The 21534-nt window shown below is 58.7% G+C and overlaps 1 protein-coding gene across 1 annotated transcript; it reads right to left on the bottom strand.

Annotated features, from left to right (window-relative positions):
* Window positions 1–595: 595 nt before the first annotated feature.
* Window positions 596–20609, bottom strand: ADAMTS8 (ADAM metallopeptidase with thrombospondin type 1 motif 8). Its single transcript, XM_025465802.3, has 9 exons — window positions 19884–20609; window positions 12196–12435; window positions 11072–11207; window positions 10274–10441; window positions 9088–9389; window positions 6434–6617; window positions 3833–4005; window positions 3552–3727; window positions 596–1783 (listed from the first exon to the last, which is right to left on the bottom strand). Exons 1-9 carry the CDS (start codon window positions 20607–20609, stop codon window positions 1213–1215), a joined length of 2676 nt encoding a protein of 891 aa, XP_025321587.3. The 3' UTR covers window positions 596–1212.
* Window positions 20610–21534: the final 925 nt, after the last annotated feature.

Genomic DNA, 21534 nt, shown 5'->3' with positions numbered 1-21534 from the left:
TAGGGATCAATTCTGATGTGGAGAGAAGGAGCTGAGGTCGTTGGGATGATGGTGCTTAGATGCGGTTCGGGCATTCCTCAGGTCCTAAGGGACCCTGGGATCTCGGGCTGGTTGGTATATCACAGGGAGGATGAGGGTGTTTGCAGAGTGGAATGGGAGAGTCTTCTTCAAGAATAATGAGCCCAGAGGCATCCCCTAAGCCGCCGTTACCTCTGAGACGGGTATTTCCTCTAGAGCAGCGGTTCTCAAACTGGCAGGCTCCACATGGCCTGGGAACTCGCTAGAAATGCAGATTCTCGGTTTCTCCCCTTCCCTAACCAACTCCCCCCCCGCCCATGACCCACTGAATCAGAACTCTCGGGGTAGGGCCCAGCGTTTGTAGAGTCCCTCTAGATGATCCTAAAGCCCACTCGAGTTTGAGAATCCACTGGTCTAGATTATAATGAAGAGTTGCCTAAGTGAGCCAGATGCAGCGGGAGGAAGGCCTGAGAAACTGAGGCACGGTGCCCGCTCCCCTGTGTGTGTTCAGGGTCAGCGGACGTAGTTTCAGCCTCTGTCCTTTCCAGAGGAATACTGAACCACACCAGACCACTGCTTTGGCACAAGATCACACTTTAGTTCAGAGACACATTTGCATAAATACTTGAAATCCATCCACCTCTGCAGGTGGAAGCCTGAGAAGCCGCGGCTCCCCACCGTCCTGCGACTCTGCAGCCCTTTAGGCGATGGATTTTAATACTGAAGACAGTCCGGGCCTTTCGGAAGACAGCGGGGGGCGCAGCTACGAGCTCTGGCGTTCACCGTCCTCCCCCCACCCCACTCCGTACCTCTCTTGTACTCATTTTTTTCCCCTCTGAGGTAGATTATTTATCGGGGAAACCAAATAGGAAAAAAAATTTTTTTTTCACTTAACTCTGCTAGTCCTTTGCAAACAGGCGGCGTCTCCTGTTTGGGCCAGTACGTGCATCTTTTAACCTCTGCCCTCCACCTGAGCCCGCGCGGGGCCCAACCCGCCACAGGGTGGACTTCGGGACCTGCTGCCCGCATCCCCTTCTCCCCATCGCGGGTTCACGCCAACCTGGAGCGGCTGCGGCGACGGCGGGCCTGGGGAGGGCCGTGCCACCTGCACAGGTAGGGCCGCCAGAGGGGCTGCCCTGGTGGGCACCCCCGCGCCCCAGTCCACGAGCACGAGCCCGGCCCCGCCCCACCGGCTCACGGCGGGCACGGCTGGCTTCCGCAGGGCTTGGCGTCCTCGGGCTTCAGAGCCTCGCTGCAGGCGGTGGAGGCCTGGCCGTGGGGGTCCCGGCACTCCACGGTGCGCCGCTGCCGGCCGGCTCCGCAGCTGCTGGAGCACTCAGACCAGTCGCCCAGCACCCACTGCGCCGTGAGCAGGGGCTGGATGACGTTGGTGGTTGCCCTCTCCTTGCCGCTCTGCATGCTGAAGTTCACGTCATTGGGCACGAAGAAGGTGTACTTGACTTTGGGGGGAAAGGGCTCGCCGGGGACCGTCAGGAGCTGCACGGTCAGGGGCTCGGGCAGGGGCCGGAAGCTCTGCAGCCGCTCCAGGGTGGCGATGGAACCACTGTATTTAAGGATGGTCCCCTTCAGCAGGATGTCCTGTTCGATGGCCGAGATGGCCAGGTTGCCGTTGAGCAGGTACTGCCCGTCAGCGGTCTTCAGGGCCAGGTAGTTGCCATCGTTCTGGATCCCTGGGTGGCTCCGCTGCTTCACGTCGATGTTAGTGGCGCCGGCTGGGATGGTGACAATGTCATTGTAGCCATAACTGGGACAGGAACAGAAAGACACACTGAGGACCACGGCCACCCAGCCCAGCGCCCCAGGAGGTCAGCGCCCCAGGAGGCCGCCAGGCTGCGCCGCCACAGAGCGCTAGGAGTCCCCGGGGTTCCCAAGAAATGAGCTGCCGAGGCCGACACGAATGTTTGGTATGTCGGGATTCGCAGGGCTTTGTGCTTTGCCTGGGAACTGCGCTTCAAACGAGTGGAGTTTGGATGGGGGCGTCTGCACACTGGCACGGGGCGGGGGGCCGTCCCAGAAGGGTCTGCAGAGCTGCATCGTGCATCGCTGCTGCCAAACCTGGCAGCTCGTGGCTCCGGCGAGAGCCCAAGCACCTTTGGCCCCTTGCAGTGGAATCAGACTTTGCGCGGCCGCTTCCACACCCCGAGCTCAAACCCGTGCGGAAAAATCTGTTCCGTACCCCAGCCCCGGGACCCGACCAGAATGGACATCTCACGCCACCTCTCAGAGCCAGTCAGTCCCTAGTATTAGGTGACCATGGCCCCAGGGCAGGAGCCGAGGTGATAAAAGCTGCTGCCAGCTGCCTTCCTCCCGGTGCGTCCAGACAGCAGGAGCTGTGAGCCTCTGACGCGACAGCGTGCTGTCTGGGGAACAGGTTTCCACTCTACCGTGGGTCTAGGGCTTTATGTGGGATGGAGAAACCTTCGTGCTGAGCCTTCCTTCTGGGGCAATAGTGTCTGGGTCGCGTGGGCTGGGGGGAAAGAAAGATCCAGGACAGACAGGCTCCTCTTGCCTTCTGCCCACGCAGGCGGCGCTCAGGCTAGGGCGGCGTGGAACGCATCCACCGCCACGTACGACTAATGCCCGAGTGTCTGACTATCCCACACCACATGCTCCTTTTTTCTAAACCCTTTGAGTTTAAATTTGAAGACTGCCACGCTGTCTGCTGGGGGCTGGTTCTGCTCTCCGAGCCTGACGATGGGAGAGACAGTGGGACACAGAGAGGGACCCAGTGTGGCCACGTGACCTACGGCCTTGCCCTTCCTCTCCCTGGCAGGAAAGAAACAGCCCAGGGACTGAGACACCCGGGTTCTCTTGCTGGCTGTCATTAACCCCCCGTGTGACCTCAGGAAGTTCATGCCATCTTCCTGCGCCTTCGTTTCTTCATCTGAAAATGGGGGATAACGGTATTGGCCACCTGAAGGACTTATTTCAGGAATCACATGAGGCCACAGAAATGAAAGCACTTAAGAAGAGAAATGAAAGCAGGTCAGTACTAGTTGTGGGACCACATGGCTTTGAGATGTGAGACAGTGTCCAGGGTGCTCAGCTTCCTGAAAGCGCTAAGGCCGGCAAGACCCTCCTCTTTGCACCCCCCCCCTTTTGAAAGATCCACCTGCAGAAGGGATGGCATCGTCAGGTGAAGGGTGAGATGTCCTTCCCAAAACAGGCCTGGAAGAGCCGCTTTCCCGCAGAGGCCCTGGTTGCTCGGCGTGGCTCTGCTGCTGGGGGACTCAGAGCTGATCCACTGCGACCCTCAGGCGTCTGGCTGCCCCGTGCACTGTCCTCTCTACGGGTCAGACCTTGTGCCAAGTGTCCTGCCCGTCTCATGACTCATTAGGATGCTTCTGAGATCGAGGGACTCCCTACGCTTTACCAGGAAGCTAGAGCTCAGGAGTTTGGGCCAGCCGCCCGGGTGATAAGTGGCTGCCACAATTCTCGCTTAGGCCCATGTGATCCTGGAGCCCGTTCCACCCTTCTAGAACCTAGGCAACACAACTCTGGGCAAGACTCACCTGGAGGGGTTGAGGGAACCAGACACCTTCCTGCACGAATTGCCTTTGCCCCCACACACCCCACATTTGTCCAGCTTCCTAGGCGAGTCCACCACGTGGTCACAGCCAGCCTTGACGCACTGGCCACGGACGCAGATGGCCAGAGTCTCCGGCCCACACAGGGTGCCATCGATCACCTGCAGCAGGGAAGCGGGAGGTAACAGTGGGCCTGGGGCGCCCCGAGGCGAAGCCGGTGGCCTTCCCCCCTCACCCCTGGTTCTCAGCTCCGGAAGGATTCTCACCTTGGCCTCGAACACTTTGAATTCACTCCTTCCCCGGGCTCTGCAGAACAGCTTGCAGCGGTCCCGGGGGGATACCCCCGCGTACTTGGGGACCCACTGTAGGAGGGTCCCATCCATGTCAGTGTAGTTGTAGGCATTGTACTTCTCACACTGCTGCTCCCGGAAGCTTTTCCCTACAAAGAGCAAGAAACGGCTCGCAGTTAACATGCCTGGTCGTAGGGGGAGGGCTCTGCGGCCGAAAGGCTGGGATTTAGGGCCCCTTTCTTCCTCCTGGTTTTGACCCAATCCCAGGACACAGGTCCAGTGTGGGCCTGTGTCTGGGCTCAACATTCCTAGACACGCCCGACTGAGGTCCATGTGGCAAGGAAAGGACTGTGCAGCCTCAAGCTGGGCTTTCTGGGAAGAACAGCCTTTCCATCTGGGGAAGAAACCAATTCTAACAGATGAATGAACTTAGTAGGAACACGGGACAATTAAGCTTCACTGATCCATGGAGCATGTTCTCGGGCCCCCATTAATTGTGCTCTGTTTTGACTTTCTTGGTGACCTTGAACGTGTGGCCGAAGACTCTCAGGTCTACGTCTCTAGTTCTGAACCTGCCCCTATGCCTCGCCTGCTATAATTCTGGGTGTCTCCAGGGCCCCTCCATTTGTAGCAGTGTGATAGCCTCCAGCTCAGCAAAGACCCAACCCCAGACGGCTCCTGCAGTGACTGGTTTAGTTTTCCTCTGGTGGTACCCCCGCAGTCTGCTGTGAGCCCAGCACCTGGGATCCGCTGAACACCTGAGCATCTCCTTCTACTATTTCCAACCTGTCGTTAAGTCCTACACTCTATTCAGGACAGTCTGTGATTTTCAGTGTCTCCTTCCCCCTCTCGCCATCTGAGTCCACCTCCCACCAGCCCGGGGCCTCTCGGTTTCATGCGAGACCTAGTGCACAGCCTCCTCTCCCATCCTGCTGCCTGCTGCTTCCAGAACAATCTGTCAGAAGTAAGACATGTTTTTTTTTTTTTTTCCCTTCACAATCCTGAGATTAAACCTGCTCTTACTACTGAGGTTCTCCACCTAGCTGCATCCCTGAATGGCCCGCAGAGACTTTTCAGAGCACACATGGCCATGCTCTACTCCTGAGATTCGGATTCAACACATCTGAGGGGCCTGGGCCCCTTTTTAACAAGCTTCCCCGGGCGACCTGATGGGACAGCCAGCAGGAGGACCTCCAGATACCATTTCAATCTCATAAACCTTTGTTGTGTAGCCTTGAAATGCTAGCATGCTGGTTGACTCCACCCGAGTGAATCCCAGCTGCTCCCAGGCCTCCCCGTCACCGCACTGGCACACGTCCTCCCACACCTCATCACCATCTCCATCCTCCAGGCCTTGCTCAGCCCTAAGTCCCTGTGAAGCTTCTGACCAGCCCAGGCTTTTCCCTCCTCTGAATTCTCCATAAACCTGAGATCTGAGCCTCAGAGATTAGGCTTTAATTGCTTTGTAAAAGGCGTGTGGATCTCTAACTAGACTGCAAGTTCTTTGAGGACAGAGAGCGTGCTTTGTGCGTTTGCACAATGGCATTTCTAACATCCAGTCTAGTTCAAGCCACACGGGAGGCACTGAAAACCACTTGTTGATTGAGAGGCAGGTCCCCGTGCAACAGAAATCATACTGTCCACCTCGTGCCTTATCTCCATCCCCTCCTCTCTCTGTTTCTCTCTTTGCCCCATTTGCCAGGCGAATCCTCATGATTCCAGGGCGAAGTTTCCAGGGCTGCATGCTATTGCTGGTCCTTCTTGTCTTGCAAAACTGCAAAGCCTACAGATTTCCTCATTAGACACCAACCCAATGTCAGTGTGTCTTTGCACTTGGATGCATCTCTCTTAAAACTCTGCTTGTCTTTTGCTGCCTGCCAATATTTCCTGGAGCTGCACAAAGGGGAATTGGATGGGACAGTGGGGAAAAACGTCTAATGATTCCCTCTCACCAGCTCTGCTGCTACCCCTGCCGCCTCCGAGCTAATGTGTGTGCTTCCTAGCGGGTGCTAGGGGGCAGGAATATATGCCAAGGGGAGGTAGGGGCGGTGCTGCTGCCTGGTGAGGTTCCATCAGGCAGTTACCACGGCCTCAGGCGAAGATGGGCAACTCTTCTCAGAAGGAATGTGCATTAGAATCAGATTCAGAAACCCTCCCTCCACCCCGGGCTGAATGTTGGCTGGAGAGACAGTGGAGGTTTGGCTCTGACACTTGCTTTGGAAAACACTTCTATTCTGCACACAGACGAGGGTTCAGATGCCTCCAGGAGGATTATTATCCTAGACGCTCGCCCCTCTTCAGAGCTCCCCCCGACTCCCTGATAGGTTTGGTTGGGAATGACAGTCTCTATATCCACGTCGTGGAAGATTGGGGCGGTTTGGTTCCTTGACTTCGCTCACTCTCCTAGCACAATGAGAGCTGTCTCGGGGCTGCTAGGCTTTGCCCTACCACTTGGTGCCTTGCAGAGTCTATTTATGTCTGGATCACAGGAAGGCTCCGCCTCCCGGGACAGCCACCCTACTTCTTGTCCTGGGCTCTGCTGCAGTGACAACAGCAGTGGCTGTCAGTGGTCATTACCATCAGGGGGGCATTCCTCCGTGTGGCAAGATTGATACTTGGCTCTCCGACCCAGGCAGTATCTCCCTCCGTTCTGAGGCTCAGGGTCCGTGCATTCACGGTGTGAAAACTGTACTCCGCCTCCGCAGGTCCGGGAACATTCTCCCCAGGGTCCCCATGGGGCCCAGCCTCCGTCCACCACAGCCTGCAACACACAAGGCCACACTGAGTCAGGAGCAGAGGCGGGGAGGCCTGAGCTCTCCGGGTCACAGAGGTCCCTGGTCCTGACCTCCTCACCTAGTCATGCTCATCCTGGTGGGACGTGTTCAGTAAACTGCCCTAACCATTTGTTAACTATTGTGTGGCTTGCTTGGCTCTTGGATTCTTGAACATAGAGGCTGTGTTGGACTTGTTCACTCTTTCACCCTGGTGTCTAAAACAGTGCCTTGCCAATAGCAAGGTGCTCGATATTAGTTGCTGAATGAAACAACGTTTAATGTGAATAAGGTTGGGTCTGATATAGCAGTTTTCCATCAGGAGCAATTTTATCCTCTAGGGACATGTGGCAATATTTGAAGACAGTTTGGTTGTCACAACTGGGGAGGGCATATGCTGCTGGCCTCTAGTGGGTAGAGGTTGGGGTGCTGCAGAGCATTCAACAACGAGCATCCAACAATGAGATTCCAACAATGAGCACCCAACGATGAATACCCAAGAATGAGCATCCAACAGTGAGCACCCAACGATGAATACCCAAGAATGAGCATCCAACAGTGAGCACCCAATGATGAATACCCAAGAATGAGCATCCAACAGTGAGCACCCAATGATGAATACCCAAGAATGAGCATCCAACAGTGAGCACCCAATGATGAATACCCAAGAATGAGCATCCAACAGTGAGCACCCAATGATGAATACCCAAGAATGAGCATCCAACAGTGAGCACCCAATGATGAATACCCAAGAATGAGCATCCAACAGTGAGCACCCAATGATGAATACCCAAGAATGAGCATCCAACAGTGAGCATACAATGATGAATACCCAAGAATGAGCATCCAACAATTAGCACCCAACAAGCATCCAATGAGTATCCAACAATGAAGAAGATAGATCCTCACAACCAAGCCTTAATGCAGCCCCAAATGTCTCTAGTGTGAGGTTGAGAAGTCTTGGTTCAAAGGAATAACTGCTGGGAGCTCTTGCTATTGGTCTACCAGCTACAATTTCCAATGGTACCACTCCAAGGCCTGGGAGAAAAATCAGAGTTGCTTCCATCCTTACAATCAACCTAGGAGAACAAAGCTTTGCTCTTGATGGGTTCATATGGTTTTCAAAAGAGAAATAATTTTTAAAAAATGACAGAGGTAATATTTGCTTATATAAAAAAGGAAAAATGCAGAAAAGTATAAAAAAGAAAAACACTTAAAAAAACCCGACTATGCAAATAAAATCCCTGATGTGATTTTCAGCAATAACCTGTCACACTGTTGTTCTGAATAATCATAAAGATGTGATTTTTTTTTTTACATACAGTGTTTTATGACCTGTTTTTTCTTACCCTTAAAAACAGATGATGAACATCATCCCATGATAATTCCATGTCAGACTCTCCCCGCATTGAGCTTGGCTCTGGTGCTGGGGAATGTTGGACAGACCCCGTGCCTTCCCCTTCTCTCTCCTCCCCTTCTCTCAGTAACTTGTGAGGCATGTGCTTTGGGGGGTGAGGGGGCCAGGATGTAGGAGAGCAGCTCAGTGTCTGAAGCAGGGGTGGGGGTAGGGGGGGATGACAAGGGCCTGAAGATCCTGCCCCGGTTCAAGCTTAGGAAGGGGGTGGCTCACCTGGCCCGAGCAGGATCCTGAGGACAGGATCAGGGCAGAGGACACGCCCGTGGGGACAGCCCTGTAGGCGCGAGTGCCCAGGCCACCCTGGTGACTCGGAGCTGGGCCTGGACCAGGCTGTGAAACTCGGCGGATGCTGTTTCATAGGCAGGGCTCGGTGACTCGCAGTAAGAGAAATGTGAGCAGCCTCACAGTTTGGAAGCAGGGCAAAGAAGCGAATCATTTGAAAACCCTCGCTGGCATTGCTTTGGTGTTTCTTGTAAGTTTACTCTGTCCCAGGCCAAGTTTTCTCTGCCTGCTCAGAGACAGCTTCGATCCCTTCTCCCCTCGTGGGTATGGAATTCCCACAATGAATCCCACTCTCCTGACCTCTAGAGAGGAGCGCACTCCAACGTGGGTAGGCTACGAATCCTTTTCCCTCAGCTCTCAGATCTCCTGCTGTCACTCTATCTAGCTTATAACGGGATTCACGGGGGCCTCCTTTTAGCGAGTGGCCATGTGCTGGGCCTTGTGCTGGAGCCTTCACACCTATCACCTAGCCCCACAAGCCTTCGGGTCACCTCCAAAGCAGTTCCAAAGGAGGACTTTCCAAAATGCCCTGCGCACTGGTGGCGTCATCCATCTGCTATGAGTACAGCCTGGAAGGGCTCCTCTTGAGTTTGGGTAAATATGCTTTGCTCTGTTTGTTAAAAGATGAATGATTTTACTTACAAGTCATAGTTGCAGCCAGGCCCAAAGTCTCTTAATTCATGGCTCTCAAGTGTGGCTTCCTCTTTGCAAACAGCCCTCCCCACCCCGTCCTCCCACACCCCCGAATGGCCGTCCCTCACCTTGGGCCTGTCCACTTCCTCCTCAGGCAGACAGCTGCCATCTGAGCAGAGGCGCCCAGGCCCACAGGGCGTCCCATCAGCCCACGGCAGGCTGCCGTTCTTCGTGTGGCAAAGGGGCTCGGCGCCATCCGAGTGGCACCAGAGCTGGGCGCAGATGTCCTGCGTGGAGGTGTTGGGGCAATGGCGGAAACCCAGCCCGAAGATCTGCTTGCACTGCTGGTCCAGCTCGTAGAGGGGCATGCGGCCTGGCAGGTCTGTCGGGAGGGGCAGGGCCGAGGTGGGGGCGTCCAGGAGACAGTCTCCTGAGAAATGGAGGAAAGCAGAGGAACAAGAATGAGGAGCAGGGGTTTCCCTCTCTCAGCTCCCCGGCGGCCTCCCGCATCACACTTGAATTCCTACCGGTGGGCTGGGGGGCCCCGCCATCGTGGTGTCTTTGACCGTCTCATCCATACGAGCTTATCCCATTCTGGACTAGCAGTAGGTAAAATTTTATTAGGACTGAATTTTGGTTGTTGGGATCATTATCCAGAATATCTTCTATCCGCTCAGCGTGTGCCCGGGGGATGCCAGCTAACTGTGACACTAGTCGACGTCACATATACTTGGGGATGGGAATGGGCTTTCAAAGACGGTGGCACGCAAAATAACGCCAGAGGACGGATTTTGGATGATCTGTGATTTTTGTATCATAGGTGTCCCTGTCTGCTTCGATCACGGGGAGAATCAATTGCATTTTCACTGCTTTCCTGAGTCAGTCCAGCTGTGTTAGCCCAGCACGCCCCATCCTGCCCGGCCCTTGCTGCTCGCCCACCTCCTCGCTGCCTCTTTGCCGTTTCGAGCTCCCACATGGTCTACCTCTCCAGGCCGGGCGCTCTCTTCTCTCCTCTGTTCCACAGTCTTCCATTCCTTCAAGCTCTGTTGACCTCCCTCCTCCACTGGCGCCTTCTCAGGCTAATTCTACTGGCCCCGGGACTCACCGTCTACCTGAGCCCGGCAGCCGGCTCAGGAGGCGCGAGGGACACCCCTCTGCCCGCTGTCCCAGCCTCAACGTCTCTGATGCTTGGGGGACCTCAGCCAGAAGGGGCCCCGGCGCCGAGGCGGCGTAGCAAGCCTGGGGGGGCCCAGCAGGCCTCCAGCGCCGGCGGCCGCCCGGGAAGGAGCCAGGAGCAGCCCGCGCGACACCTACCGTGCCCGCCGTCCAGAAGTTCCGTGAGGTACATGGCACTGCAGGGAGACCAGGGCAGCGTCTTGTTGAGGTGGACGAAGAGGGGTGCCATCATGTGGTGCTTGCCCATGGGCCCGAAGAGCCGTGCGCAGGGCTTGGAGTCGTCGTGGGGCATGCTGAGGACGTGCCCTGGGGTGAGAGAGACCTGAGGTCCACCCCCACCGGCCTCTACTGCCCTCCGGCCCGGCCTGGCCCGCCCCAGGGCCCCCACCCGGCCTCTCGAGGCCGCCACCCTCCGCCGACAGAGGGCCAAGCCTTCACCAGCGACTCACGGGCACGGCCGCCCCCTTCCTCCTTAAACATTCTGGTTTCGGGCCGCACTCTGGGCCTTTCTCTGGCGGAAAGCTTTCCGGGGAACGCTGGGGGCCTCTGCTTTCTGCCCCAGCCTGCCCTAGATCACGCGCACCTCAGCGACCCGCTCGCCCACTCAGCACTCTCCTCACACGGCTCTCCCCAGAGCTCCTACTGCTACCGCCGAGCTTGGGCAAAGCATCTTCACCCGAGCCTTTGTTGCATTTTTGGCATTTTCCTGGTGACCCCGGGCGACGGTCCGAGACACTATTTTAATATTATGGCCTCATGCCCAGGGAGGGGATGGAGAAAGCGCACGATCTCTCTGCACAGGATCACTCTGTCAACATTCTGGGTCGAACCAGGCCAAACGTGAGAGCCGCGTACGCCGCAGACGCCGGGCCGGCCTGGACGTGGAAGGCAGTGCCCTCTGACACAGCACAGTGCGCCTGGCATGGCACGTCTTACCTAGCTCATGGGCCAGGGTGTAGGCCGCCTGGAGCCCCTCATCCTCGATCACAGAGCAGCTCTTGTTGGGGTCACAGATCGTGCCAATGTCCGCCACACCCAGGGTATCACACATGCCCTCCTTCCCGCAGAAGTTCTGCTTGGCGGAGAGAGTGAGGGCATGAGAACACAGAACAGATAGTCTTCCTATTTCTGCTTCTCCTGAGTTGAGGGACATTTTTTTTGGGAGGGGGGGAGATTGAGGGAGGGGGAGAGAGAGAATCTCAAGCAGACTCTGTGCCCAGCACGCAGCCCAACACGGGACTCCATCTCACAACCCCAAGATGACCCAGGAGCGAATCAAGAGTTGGATCCTTAACCAGCTGTGCCACCCAGGTACCCCCGAAAGGAAAAATTTTAAGCCAAAGGCCCTATTTCTTCACAACGGCCCCTGTGTGAGGAAGCCCGTTTCCTTTTCTACATTGGTGCGACCCTACACTGGGGGCTGGCTGGGACTTCGTGTCCTAGAGTTGGCATGTCCCACGGCTGGTTTGGGGAGGCCGGATGGCACAGCGGTTGCGAGCACTGACCCTGCAGCAAGACTGCCTAGGCTTGCCTATGGGCGCTACCGCCGTGTGACCAATCGGTGCCTCAGTTTCCCCAGTCGTAAAAGGCGGCTCTGTGGGATTGTCGTGAGGACCCAAGGCGTCAAGAGGGCCTGGCACACGTTATTGGGCTTTCTAGCCACCGGGCAGCTGTCTGTTTCAATTGTCCCAGACGGGAGGGCGGGCTTCCCGATTTGGAGGAACCCTGAGGGTCCCCCCGGTTACCTGCCGCTAGGTTTAACAGTCATTGCAGAGGGCCCTCCTGTCTTCATTCCAACTGCAGCTCTTTTGCTGGGCCGTCTGAGCCCACTTCCTCCGCTATGACCTCAGCAGACAGCTGGTCACAAACTTTTGGAGAAGAGCCCTTACGAGATTCCTCTCCTTCCCTTGCAAATACCTCACACTTGTCCCATGACCCCCTCCTCGTCCTTCCACACACAAGGCTCCTGGCGTCCAGCTGGGGCCAGCGGGGAGCCCCAGCCCATGTTTGGGGAGGCCCAGGCCCCCCCCTTTGACCCGCCCATCCCACCGCCCACAGACCTGTCTGGTGAGCAGAATGGCCGTGTCGAAGTGTTCTGGGTGCCGGTCGCTGGGCTGGTTGAAGCGCCGCTGCCAGTTGCAGAAGTTGCGCAGGGTAAGGCCACCGTTGTCGGACACCTCGGGGCCCCACTTCTCATCTTCCACGATCAGGACTTTGACGACCATCAGGTTGATGGAGTTTCTGATGCTGGGGTGCTTGTAGATTCGGGCTGCCACGGACATGAGCGTCAGGATGTGGTTCTGTCGGGAAGCAGGCAGCAGGGAGAGGGCAGGGTTACGTCTCTGGGCCCGGGGCCTGCCGCCCACTGCCGACACCCCTGGATGTGCGTCCCCGGTGCCAGGCTCAGTGCTGAGCCCTGGATATCCAGCATCTTGCTGGAGACGCACAAAAACCCAGAGGTCCTGGCATTATTTCCCTTGGTTTTACATACAAGAAATCGAGGCTCAGTAGCTGGCCCAGGATCACAAAGCTAATGAGTGTACAGCGAGCACTTGAACCCAGGTGGCCCGGCTCCAAAGCCCGTGCATTTAACATCTTGACCAGCTGCGTGGGCCTGTGCAAATCTAGGTTAGTTAAAATTCAATAAAATTAAAATTACAGTTCCTCTGTCGCACTGGCTACATTTCAAGTACATCAGTAGCCACCTATAGCTCCAGGCTTCTGTATTAAACTGAGCAAACGGGACGTTTCCATCATCCCCAGAAAGTTCCGTGGGGGCTGCACTGGCGACTCTGCCTTAACGTGACACCAATCGCTTCCCTGCCAGCCAATCCCATTCCCTCTCAGTGCTCAGCCCAGAAGCAATTATTTGAGCCTTCAAGGTCAGTAGAACGCATTGAGCGTTTTCCCGGGGCCTGCTGGGGTAACGTGGACTCTCCAGGATGGGCACAGTTGACTCTGGAATCGTCCCAGTCATCGCTCCTAGTAGCCAGGCTGCACCCGTCGGCCAGGGCCACACTTCATTAAGTCCTCATACGAACCCTGTGAAGTGGGCATTGTCATCCGGGGCTTAACAAAGCAGGGAACAGAGGTTCGCACAAGTTAAATGATCTGTGGTCACACAGCTCCCAAGGCCGGGACACCGGCCCAGGCACGTCTGTCCCTGAGGCCTACACCCTTCACGTTAGGTTTCCCAAGTGCCTGACTGCTGGGTGTCCGGACAGCCCCGAAAGGTTGACCCCAGGGGCTTGAGGGGGGTCAGTGGGCCTAACGAGGCCCAGGTGCTGAGGATCACACCTGCTTCCAGTTTTGCCCAGGCCAGCGGAGGGAGTTTGCATCACTGCCCGGCCTCCGTCCTGGCCCTGGGCTGCCAGCTTGTCCCAAGGCTTTGGAGGCGGCCAGATGGAGCTCACTCTCCTGCCTCAGGGACCTCGAGCAGTGAGACCTCTTGGATTCTTTGCAGCCGAGAAAGGGGCAGAGGCACGCAGGCCTTCAGCCGGGAGTGTGGCCAGCTGAGCTGCCGTTCACTCGCCCTGCGCCCCGTTCCCTGGGACACCAGCTCCCCTAAGCTTTTCTTTTCTTTTCTCTCCTGTGCTCTGGAAGGTAGGAGTGGAAGGAGGGGAAAAGAGGGCGAAAGGCTAACGAGGGACTCTCCGCCGGTTGAGGCCACGTGTGGGGGTTCCAGACGAATCCTATTATTTGTGAATGGGATTGGTCTGTTCACCTCGCAGGCAAGGAGCCAGGTATTTTGTAAGCCCTACAAACAGGGGTTGGCAGGTTCCTTAGCGTGTCAAGCACTCTCGCTATGTTTAGGCTGATGTAAACATCTTATCAGCAAAGCTGAAACTTGGCGCTTGCTCCCGGAGCTGGATTCCTGAGGGAAAGAAGCAATCACATCATTATGCAACTGGGGGTGAGGGCTGAGGGCTGGGAGCTCCTGGCCAGGCCCTCACTGCTTCCAGGGTCAGGCCGAGTCTCCTGCTCTCTTGCCCTAGGAAGGGTCCAATCTGATGGGCCAGGGACCAAGTCCTGGCATTTCTTCAGAGGCAACCCGCAACTCTCCGCACAAGACTTCGTCCCTTTGAGTCCCAATTTCACAATCTCAAAACCGGGGGCGGGGGGAGACGATGTTGTGCCGAGAAGGTGTTAAAGTAAGAGATGCCAGCTGCTCGGCGGCAGCGGTCCCGAAGGTCTGGGGTCCCAGGCTGACCGGATCGGGCAGAGGCTCTGGGGCCGTGTGGCTGAGGGGACCGCGCACGGGCCGCGTCCCCAGGCACGTGTTATCAAGGCACACAGGCGTACATTTCTGCACAAAGCATGACTTGAGAGCATTTGGATGTCCTTCTGGTTGCTATTTCATAAGATAATTTCCATGGCAAGATTGCTGCAAGGACTGTGCGGTCCAGTGTTTCTATTAAGATCCCAAATCCTGGTCCTGCTCACCTGCCCTCTTGTCTCGTCTCGCTGAGGTTTTGGGGGTGGGAGGCCCTGCCAATCCCGCTGTTTGCTCCTCCAGGGACACATGGCAGGAATGCCTGACGTTCGCAGTACCTCCTATGGTTCCCCGGGGGGAAGGACCTGGTGGGGACCCCAGGGGGCCCTGAGGCCGTGAGCTCCGTTCTCTGCGGGGACCCGGGCTACAAGGCCAGGCCCGACTTCCAGGGCCACAGAGAGAGGGCGCAGGGGCCGGTCGAAGGGAGGGCCCGCCGGCTCGGCCCACCGCTCACTCTGGGCCTCACACAGGTGTGGGCTGCTTGCTGAAGGAGGTGAGCGAGAAGGCGCCCCTGGGGGAGTGGGGCCCCGGCCCAGCAGACAACCTCCAACGACCACGCCAGGGCTGTTGAGCAGCGCGGCCAGGGGCGGTCAAACAACCCTGCTCTCGAATGACTCAGGGACTGCTTGCCCTTCATTCTCACTAGGAAAAGACACGGCACTTTTTAAAGGGGGTCTCCTTCTCTACCGGTGCCCCTGAGGCCACCTGAAAAGAAGAGAAGGAAATGCCCTGGCCAGTAGGCTGCGACACAGGCCTCTTGGATTCTTCGTGAGACAACTAAGGAGATCCGTCCCCCAGAGCACCCGTGGAGCAGGAGCCAACTGCGGTGGGAGGTGGGAGTCTGGGCCCGGGCCACACGCACTTCCAGCAGCTCCTTCTGCTCAGCGTCACCCCTGCCTTGCTCCTTTGCTCTTCACGCGTGGGTCCCATCGCTTCGCCCTGCAGCTCGCCTGGGAGGGCAAGGAGAGGAAGAGAGGCGACACGGACACCTTCTGGCCTCAGCAACTGGTGCCATCCTTTTCGTACTGGGGGGGGGGGTGTCTCTAGGGCCTGAGGTGAGAAGCAAAGGAGGTTAAGGAAGCAAGTGGAGAGAAGAGAGGCTCCTGCACTGACGTCCTTCATCTCTCCTTGTTCCCCAAACAGCCAGGGACAGTGTGAGCTCTCGGAAGGTACCAGCACTTACCCGACCCAAGGGGGCCACGCTCGAACACCCTGCGCCGAGCATTCTGGAAAGGAAGGCCTCCCTGCGGGACAGCGGAGCTAACCTGGCGGTGGGCTGGGAGGGCCTGTGACCACACTGCCCTCCGACTCTGACCGACACCACTGCCCAAGGCGACGCTGGTATTCCCGACGCTTTGTTGAGCACCTACTATGTGCCAGGAGCTGGGTCAGGCGCTTTCCGTATTTTACTGTGTCCTCAAGGCAGTGCCGGGACATTGGTGTAACTCTTCCAGGAATCGAGACACAGGGAACCTGGGAACTTGCTCCGGGACACCCAACTCATTTCGATTACCCTTCGGGGACTACGCGCTCCGTCACCACACCGACTGCCACCTATCCCTGCTCCTACAAGGACAGCTAAGGCATAGCCAAAACAGACCCAAAGCACGCCAGCGAACAAGCCTTCCCCTGGCATTGTTTTTCCCCGGGAGGCAGAAGCAGCAAACCAAAGACCTTTGCATATTGAGGCATTTTCTTCGGGAAGAGCTTCGTGTCGTTGATTCTGACGGGAGCAGAGAAGAGAGACGGGAAAGACTCATTCTCTTGCCAAGAGGGAAACACAACTTCCGGGGATATGACACTTGTCTTTCTCCCACAGGGACATAGGCAGCGACAGAGGGAGTGGGCCATGTGTCTGCTTCTGCTATTATCCAAACCAGGACGCTTTTGAGCGTGAAGACGATGCTCTTAATAATCATGCCAGAACAGGCCCCAACCGGGACGGCGCTGGGCACACTGGGGAATGTGGTCCCTTTAGCATCAGGGCTTGTGGGAGTCACTTTCCCAGAGGATATGGGGAAGGGGGGATGGGCTGGCTGTGGTGGAACCCTTTCCTGAAATCACTTGGTGGTAGCCGGACATCCCGGGAATCCTCCGGTCTCCTCCGGAAACGAGGAGTGCCCTCCTAGGACCCTCTCTGCTGAGCAAAGAATTCAGAGCTCAGCTGGCAGCAGAGACACCGGCAGGACGGATTTCGGGTGTGAGCGTGGGGCACAGCTCAGCCCCCCACTCACTGCTGTCCCGCTGCAGGTCCATCCAGGCATCCGAGCGAGCGGCAGCCGGATGCAGACAGAGTTAATGGCCTCTTCCGAGGTGGTCCTTCCTTTCAGAAAGCCCCCTTTGTCTGAGCGCATTAACTCTGAAACCAGATAAGAAGGTGGGAGGCAGGGGCCCCTTCTGTCAAGGGATTAAGTGAACTCAAGTGTACAGAGTTCTGGAAAACTTCATTGTCGCTTCCCAGTGTGACCCGCCTCGAGCGTGGCTAATTCTTTCTCTTGGCCTTGGAGGCGGTTTCTTCCCAGGATAGGGCCTCCCACCTTGGCCGGGCATCTTTGAACTGTTGGATTCAATGACCCCTTCCCACAAGACAGACAAGCGTAGGGGGGTAAGCAGAGCCACAGAGTCACAGACCCTCCTCGTGCTAAAAAGCCTCCCTGCACAATAAAAACGACACTGCCCTCGGGTTCAGGAGACTTGGGCCGTGACCCAGCCCGGCCGTTCACTAGCTGTGTGACCTGGAGAAAGTCACAGATTCCCTTGTGAGCTGCACCGTCTTCCTCTGCCTCTCTCACAGGTTTCTTTGCTGAGGTGATGCATGCAAACCACTGTGCAAACTGCACAAACTCAGAGGGTGGCTTCCCCAAGGAGCGCCGAACTCTCTAGAAGCCTCATCAAGAAGCAGCTTCATTGATGCTTACATGAATCCTGATGACCTAGTAGCCCAGGTATCTGGCTTCACAGATGAGGAAATGCAAGCCCTCAAGGGGGGGGGGGGCAAAGTCTCTTCCTCCTTACTTTACACCCCTGGTTGTTAAAACACCCCAAAGTGCCTTCCGTCTGCCTGAATGAAGTCTCCAGGAGACTCCTTGGAGAGCTGCTTTAAAGAACTGGGTTCTATTTTGAGGAGAAGGTCTGGGCAGGCAAGGTCTTGGGGAACTGGAACTTGACATTCATTCTGGTCTTGGATGAGCTCATGGACCTGTTTAGGAAGCCCAGGGGACTGAGCTGAGAAGTTCAAGTCGATCCTGTGGCATCTCCACAGCTGGTGAGCAGTCGAAGCAGAGGGGTCAGCGGGAGGTCATAGAAGCAGCCGTGCCTCATGCCCCATCCCAGCATGGTGACAGCAAGGGTGTAAATGGGGTGTGACATAATGAGACCAAGGTGGGGGGTGATGCAGCTGATCCAGCTGAGAGAGCACTTTTCCTTCAGGTGTTAAGCCCTGGAAGTAGGTACCCTAGGGAGAGGACCTCAGCCTACACAGGGTCTGATGTGCTCTTCTGACCCACATAGGCTGGCTGGCCGCACAGTGTGTGTGAATGGTCCAGAAATGGCATATGTGGAGGGGGAGGGGAGGGGACAAGCATGCACCGGTCACCTGGCCAGAGATCTGTAAGGGCGCAAGCCCTTCCAGGTGTCTCTGTGAAGACCCAGCCCAGCCAAATACATCCTTCAGGCAAATACCCAGGATCTTAAGTAACTACGTGATGGGCTGGGAGAGCTGGATGGTAGGAGGGTGCCAGAGAAAACATTTTGGCTCTGAAGCCTGAAAAGTAATTACTCTTTCTGCTGCTCTTCTGTGGTCTTGTGGTCTTTCCTACCTCCTGGTTCCTAGGCAGATGTTCGGACACCGGTCCATGCACGCACGGGGAGGGACCCAAGCATCTCAGCTCTGGGTTTGCAACGACTGTAGTCCCGCCTCTCTCCGGTAGAGCCCCCTGGTAGCCAGGCGTGGTGGTCCTAACGTGCCTAACAGTGGGAGAAGCCCCGCCAGCCACCCCCTTGAGGCCTTGCTTGGGGAAGGGGAGTCAGAGGAGTCTGCTGATGCCTCCCCCTGCTCTCAGGGTAGTCAGGGAAGCAGACACTCAATCATCACTGCCCCCAAACCACCCACTGGCAAGACCACAGTGATGGCTCAAAGCTGCCTTACTGAGTTCTGAGAGAGGCGGGTACGACAACAGTGTGCCGAGGAGCCTGTTCCTGCAGGAGCCAGAGAAGCAGCCCCGCGGACCTCTGACCCCCCCCTCCCCCCCGCTCTCCTCATGCTTCCACCTAGATGCATTTCCCGGTGATGGCAGAGTCATAAAGATGCCGTGCATCATCTAGACTGTTCTGCGCAGGTGACGCGGAAGCACTGGTACCCCCAACAGCCGGACCTAGGCTGAGCCTAGAACAGGGTCACTAGCCAAGGTGGTCATTGTTGAAAAAAAAAAGCATTACCCGAGGGGCGGCAGTGGCCAGGATCCCTGCGGCAGGCATCTATGACCTGTGGCAGGTCAAGTCTTCTCTACCTAGCGCACCTCTGGGTTTGTGCTCCCCGGGAAGAGGGAGGACGGTGCTCTCCAGGAGCCCTGGCACTGCCCCCTCCCTGTCGCTGGGGGAGGTGTTGGGCGCAGGGGGACACAGGCTCCTCCTGCTGCGGTCCTCCTTGGCACCACCTCTGAATCTAGTTAGACACGGTCTGGCGACAGGAGCTGTCCCCCGAGCTCTATTTTCCTGCCCAGGCTCAGCAGAGGGCCGCGTCTGGGGCGGACCACGCAGGAACAGTAACTGGAGGAGTTCGCTGCCCCACTCCCGTCTCCCCTCCCTTTTCCACTGAAACTTCAGTTTCCCAGGCTGAGCCCCCAGGCAGAAATTCTGTTCCCCTCCCTTTCTGTGCTGATGCTGGCACTGCCAGGATCCGCCGGGGCTGCGTGCCAGGTTGGCAAGGTAGCCCCTGCCCCTTGATCAGAACCAGCTGGGCGTGCAGAGGTTCCAGGTTCAACTCCCTCCCAACAACATCTTTTACTCCTGGCAGCCCCAGTTGTGGTCCCGGAGGGGATGAAACAGACACATCCTTGGTCCCCGCTGACCCTCGGGGCTGGGGGGCGGGTGTGTGGATGGGGGGGGGGAGCATCTCTCAGGTCTGGAGACAGCAGAGGGCTGAGAAATGGATGCTCTTCCAGAGTGTCCACCTCTGTGGGGGAGAGGCAGGTGCCCCGCGGAGGAGGGGGTGGGGTTCGGAGCCCACTTTGAGCCCAGTGTGCCAAGCCCCGAAGGAGATTCAGCGGGTGCGGGCCTCCACCCTAGAGTGCAGGGCCTGGGGGAGGGGGCAGCCCGGGGTGGGCAGGGGAGGGGGCAGAGGTTAGGGGAGGCCAACCTCGGCTGGCTGCTTGGGGTCGCCTCTTGTAGTCGGAGGAGCTGGACGCGGGGTGTGTGTGTGGGGGGAGTTTGGAGGCTCCGGGGGAGGGTGGGGGGCCTGGGGCCGAGCGCGCCTACCTGCAGGTCGGCTCCGTAGAAGGCGGCCATGGACGCATCGGCCACCAGCAGCGTCTCCACGAAGCGAGCCTCGGACACGAAGCGCTTGGCTCTGCCGGTGGCGCCCAGGGGTGGGGGCGGCTCGCTGGCGCCCGGCGCGGCCTCGTCGTCCCGCTCCCCGTCCTCCGCGTCCTCCGCGTCCTCCGCCCGCCCGGGGGGCCCCCAGCGCTGCAGGCGGTGCGGCCGGAGCAGCGAGCGCCCCGCGCCCTGCGGCTGGATGGTGAACTCCTCGCCGCGCAGCAGGAACGAGCCGCTCAGGCCCCCGCACAGGCTGACGGCCGCCAGCGACCCGGGCGCGCCGTCCACGGTGCCCGAGAAGAAGCAGCGGCGCAGCCCCGGGCCGCCCCCGGCCCCGGCCCCCGCCCCGGCCCCCGCCCCGGCCCCCGCCCCGGCCCCCGCCGCGCGCCCGCGCCCCCCGCCCCCCAGGCGCTCGATGCGCAGCCGGGGCGCCAGGAAGCTGGCGTCGGGCGCCAGGCGCAGCACGAAGCGCCGGCCGAAGGCGGACAGGTGGAGCGCGAGCTCGCCCGCGCCGCTGCCCGGCAACCGCGTGGGCTGCACCAGCGCCGAGGCCGGGCCCCGAGCGCCGGGCCGGGCCGGGGCGCCGCGGGCGGGCGGCGGCGGCGGCGGCAGCAGCAGCAGCAGCAGCAGCAGCGGCGGCGGCGGCCACCGGGGGGCGGCGCGGGGCATGGGGGCTCCGGGGGCGCGCGGCCCGGCCGGGCAGGTGCGGGCAGGCGCGGGGGGCGCGGGGCGCGGGGCGCGGGGCGCGCGGGGCGCGGGGGGCGCGGCGGGGCGAGGCGGGGCCGCTCGCGGGCGCCAAGGCCGGGGTCCGGCCGCTCCTCCCGCTGCCGCCGCCCGCCCGCCCGCGCGGCCCGCGTATTTATACCGCCCTCCCGGCTTTGACCTAAGAGGTTTATTTTTGATCCCTCACTATTCCCGTTTCCCCTCCCCTGGGATCAGAGAGAGAAACCGAAAAAGAGGGAGCGACGGAGGAGAGAGAGAGAGAGAGAGAGAGAGAGAGAGAGAAATTTTGGATGAAATGTAAAACCAATCAGCAGCCGGCAGGCCTCGCCCCCCCACCCCCTCCGCGGGTGTCAACTCCAGCTCGCTTCCCCTTCCCCCTGCGCGGCCCGTTAACTCCTGCGGTGCTGGGCCGGCCCTGCCTGCTCCCTAAGGCCTCCCGCAGGCTCCTGCCCCCCCCCCCGCCGCGCCCGCGCCCCATCCCTGCGGAGCCACTCTGGGGGTCCCATGGGGAGCACACAGGGGTCGCGCCGCAGTCACGCTCCCCACCCGAACCCACATTTCCGCAGCGAGCTGGGGATGGGGGGAGACGCCAGCTGCCCAACACAGCCCCGGGGCCCTGCTCCCTGCCTCGTCCAGGGGCTGCAGGGCCGAGCCCAGCTCGGGGTGTGTTTGGGGGGGTGTGGGGTCACCAGGGGTGCGGCTGCAGCAGCGTGGCCGCCCCCCGGGGCAAGCAGCTCTTCGGGAACTGCACGGTGGGCCCTGAAAACCTGATTGGAATGCTGCTCAGTGTCTGGGGGCTTCCCGAAAGGTGGCAAGCTCCCCCTCAGGGCGCTGGCCTCAGCCGGGGGTACAGATGTGTGAGAACGGATTC

Source organism: Canis lupus, chromosome 5 (genome assembly GCF_003254725.2).
Source record: "Canis lupus dingo isolate Sandy chromosome 5, ASM325472v2, whole genome shotgun sequence".
In the NCBI taxonomy this organism is placed as follows: domain Eukaryota; kingdom Metazoa; phylum Chordata; class Mammalia; order Carnivora; family Canidae; genus Canis; species Canis lupus.
This window is presented reverse-complemented; position numbering and strand designations above follow the sequence as displayed.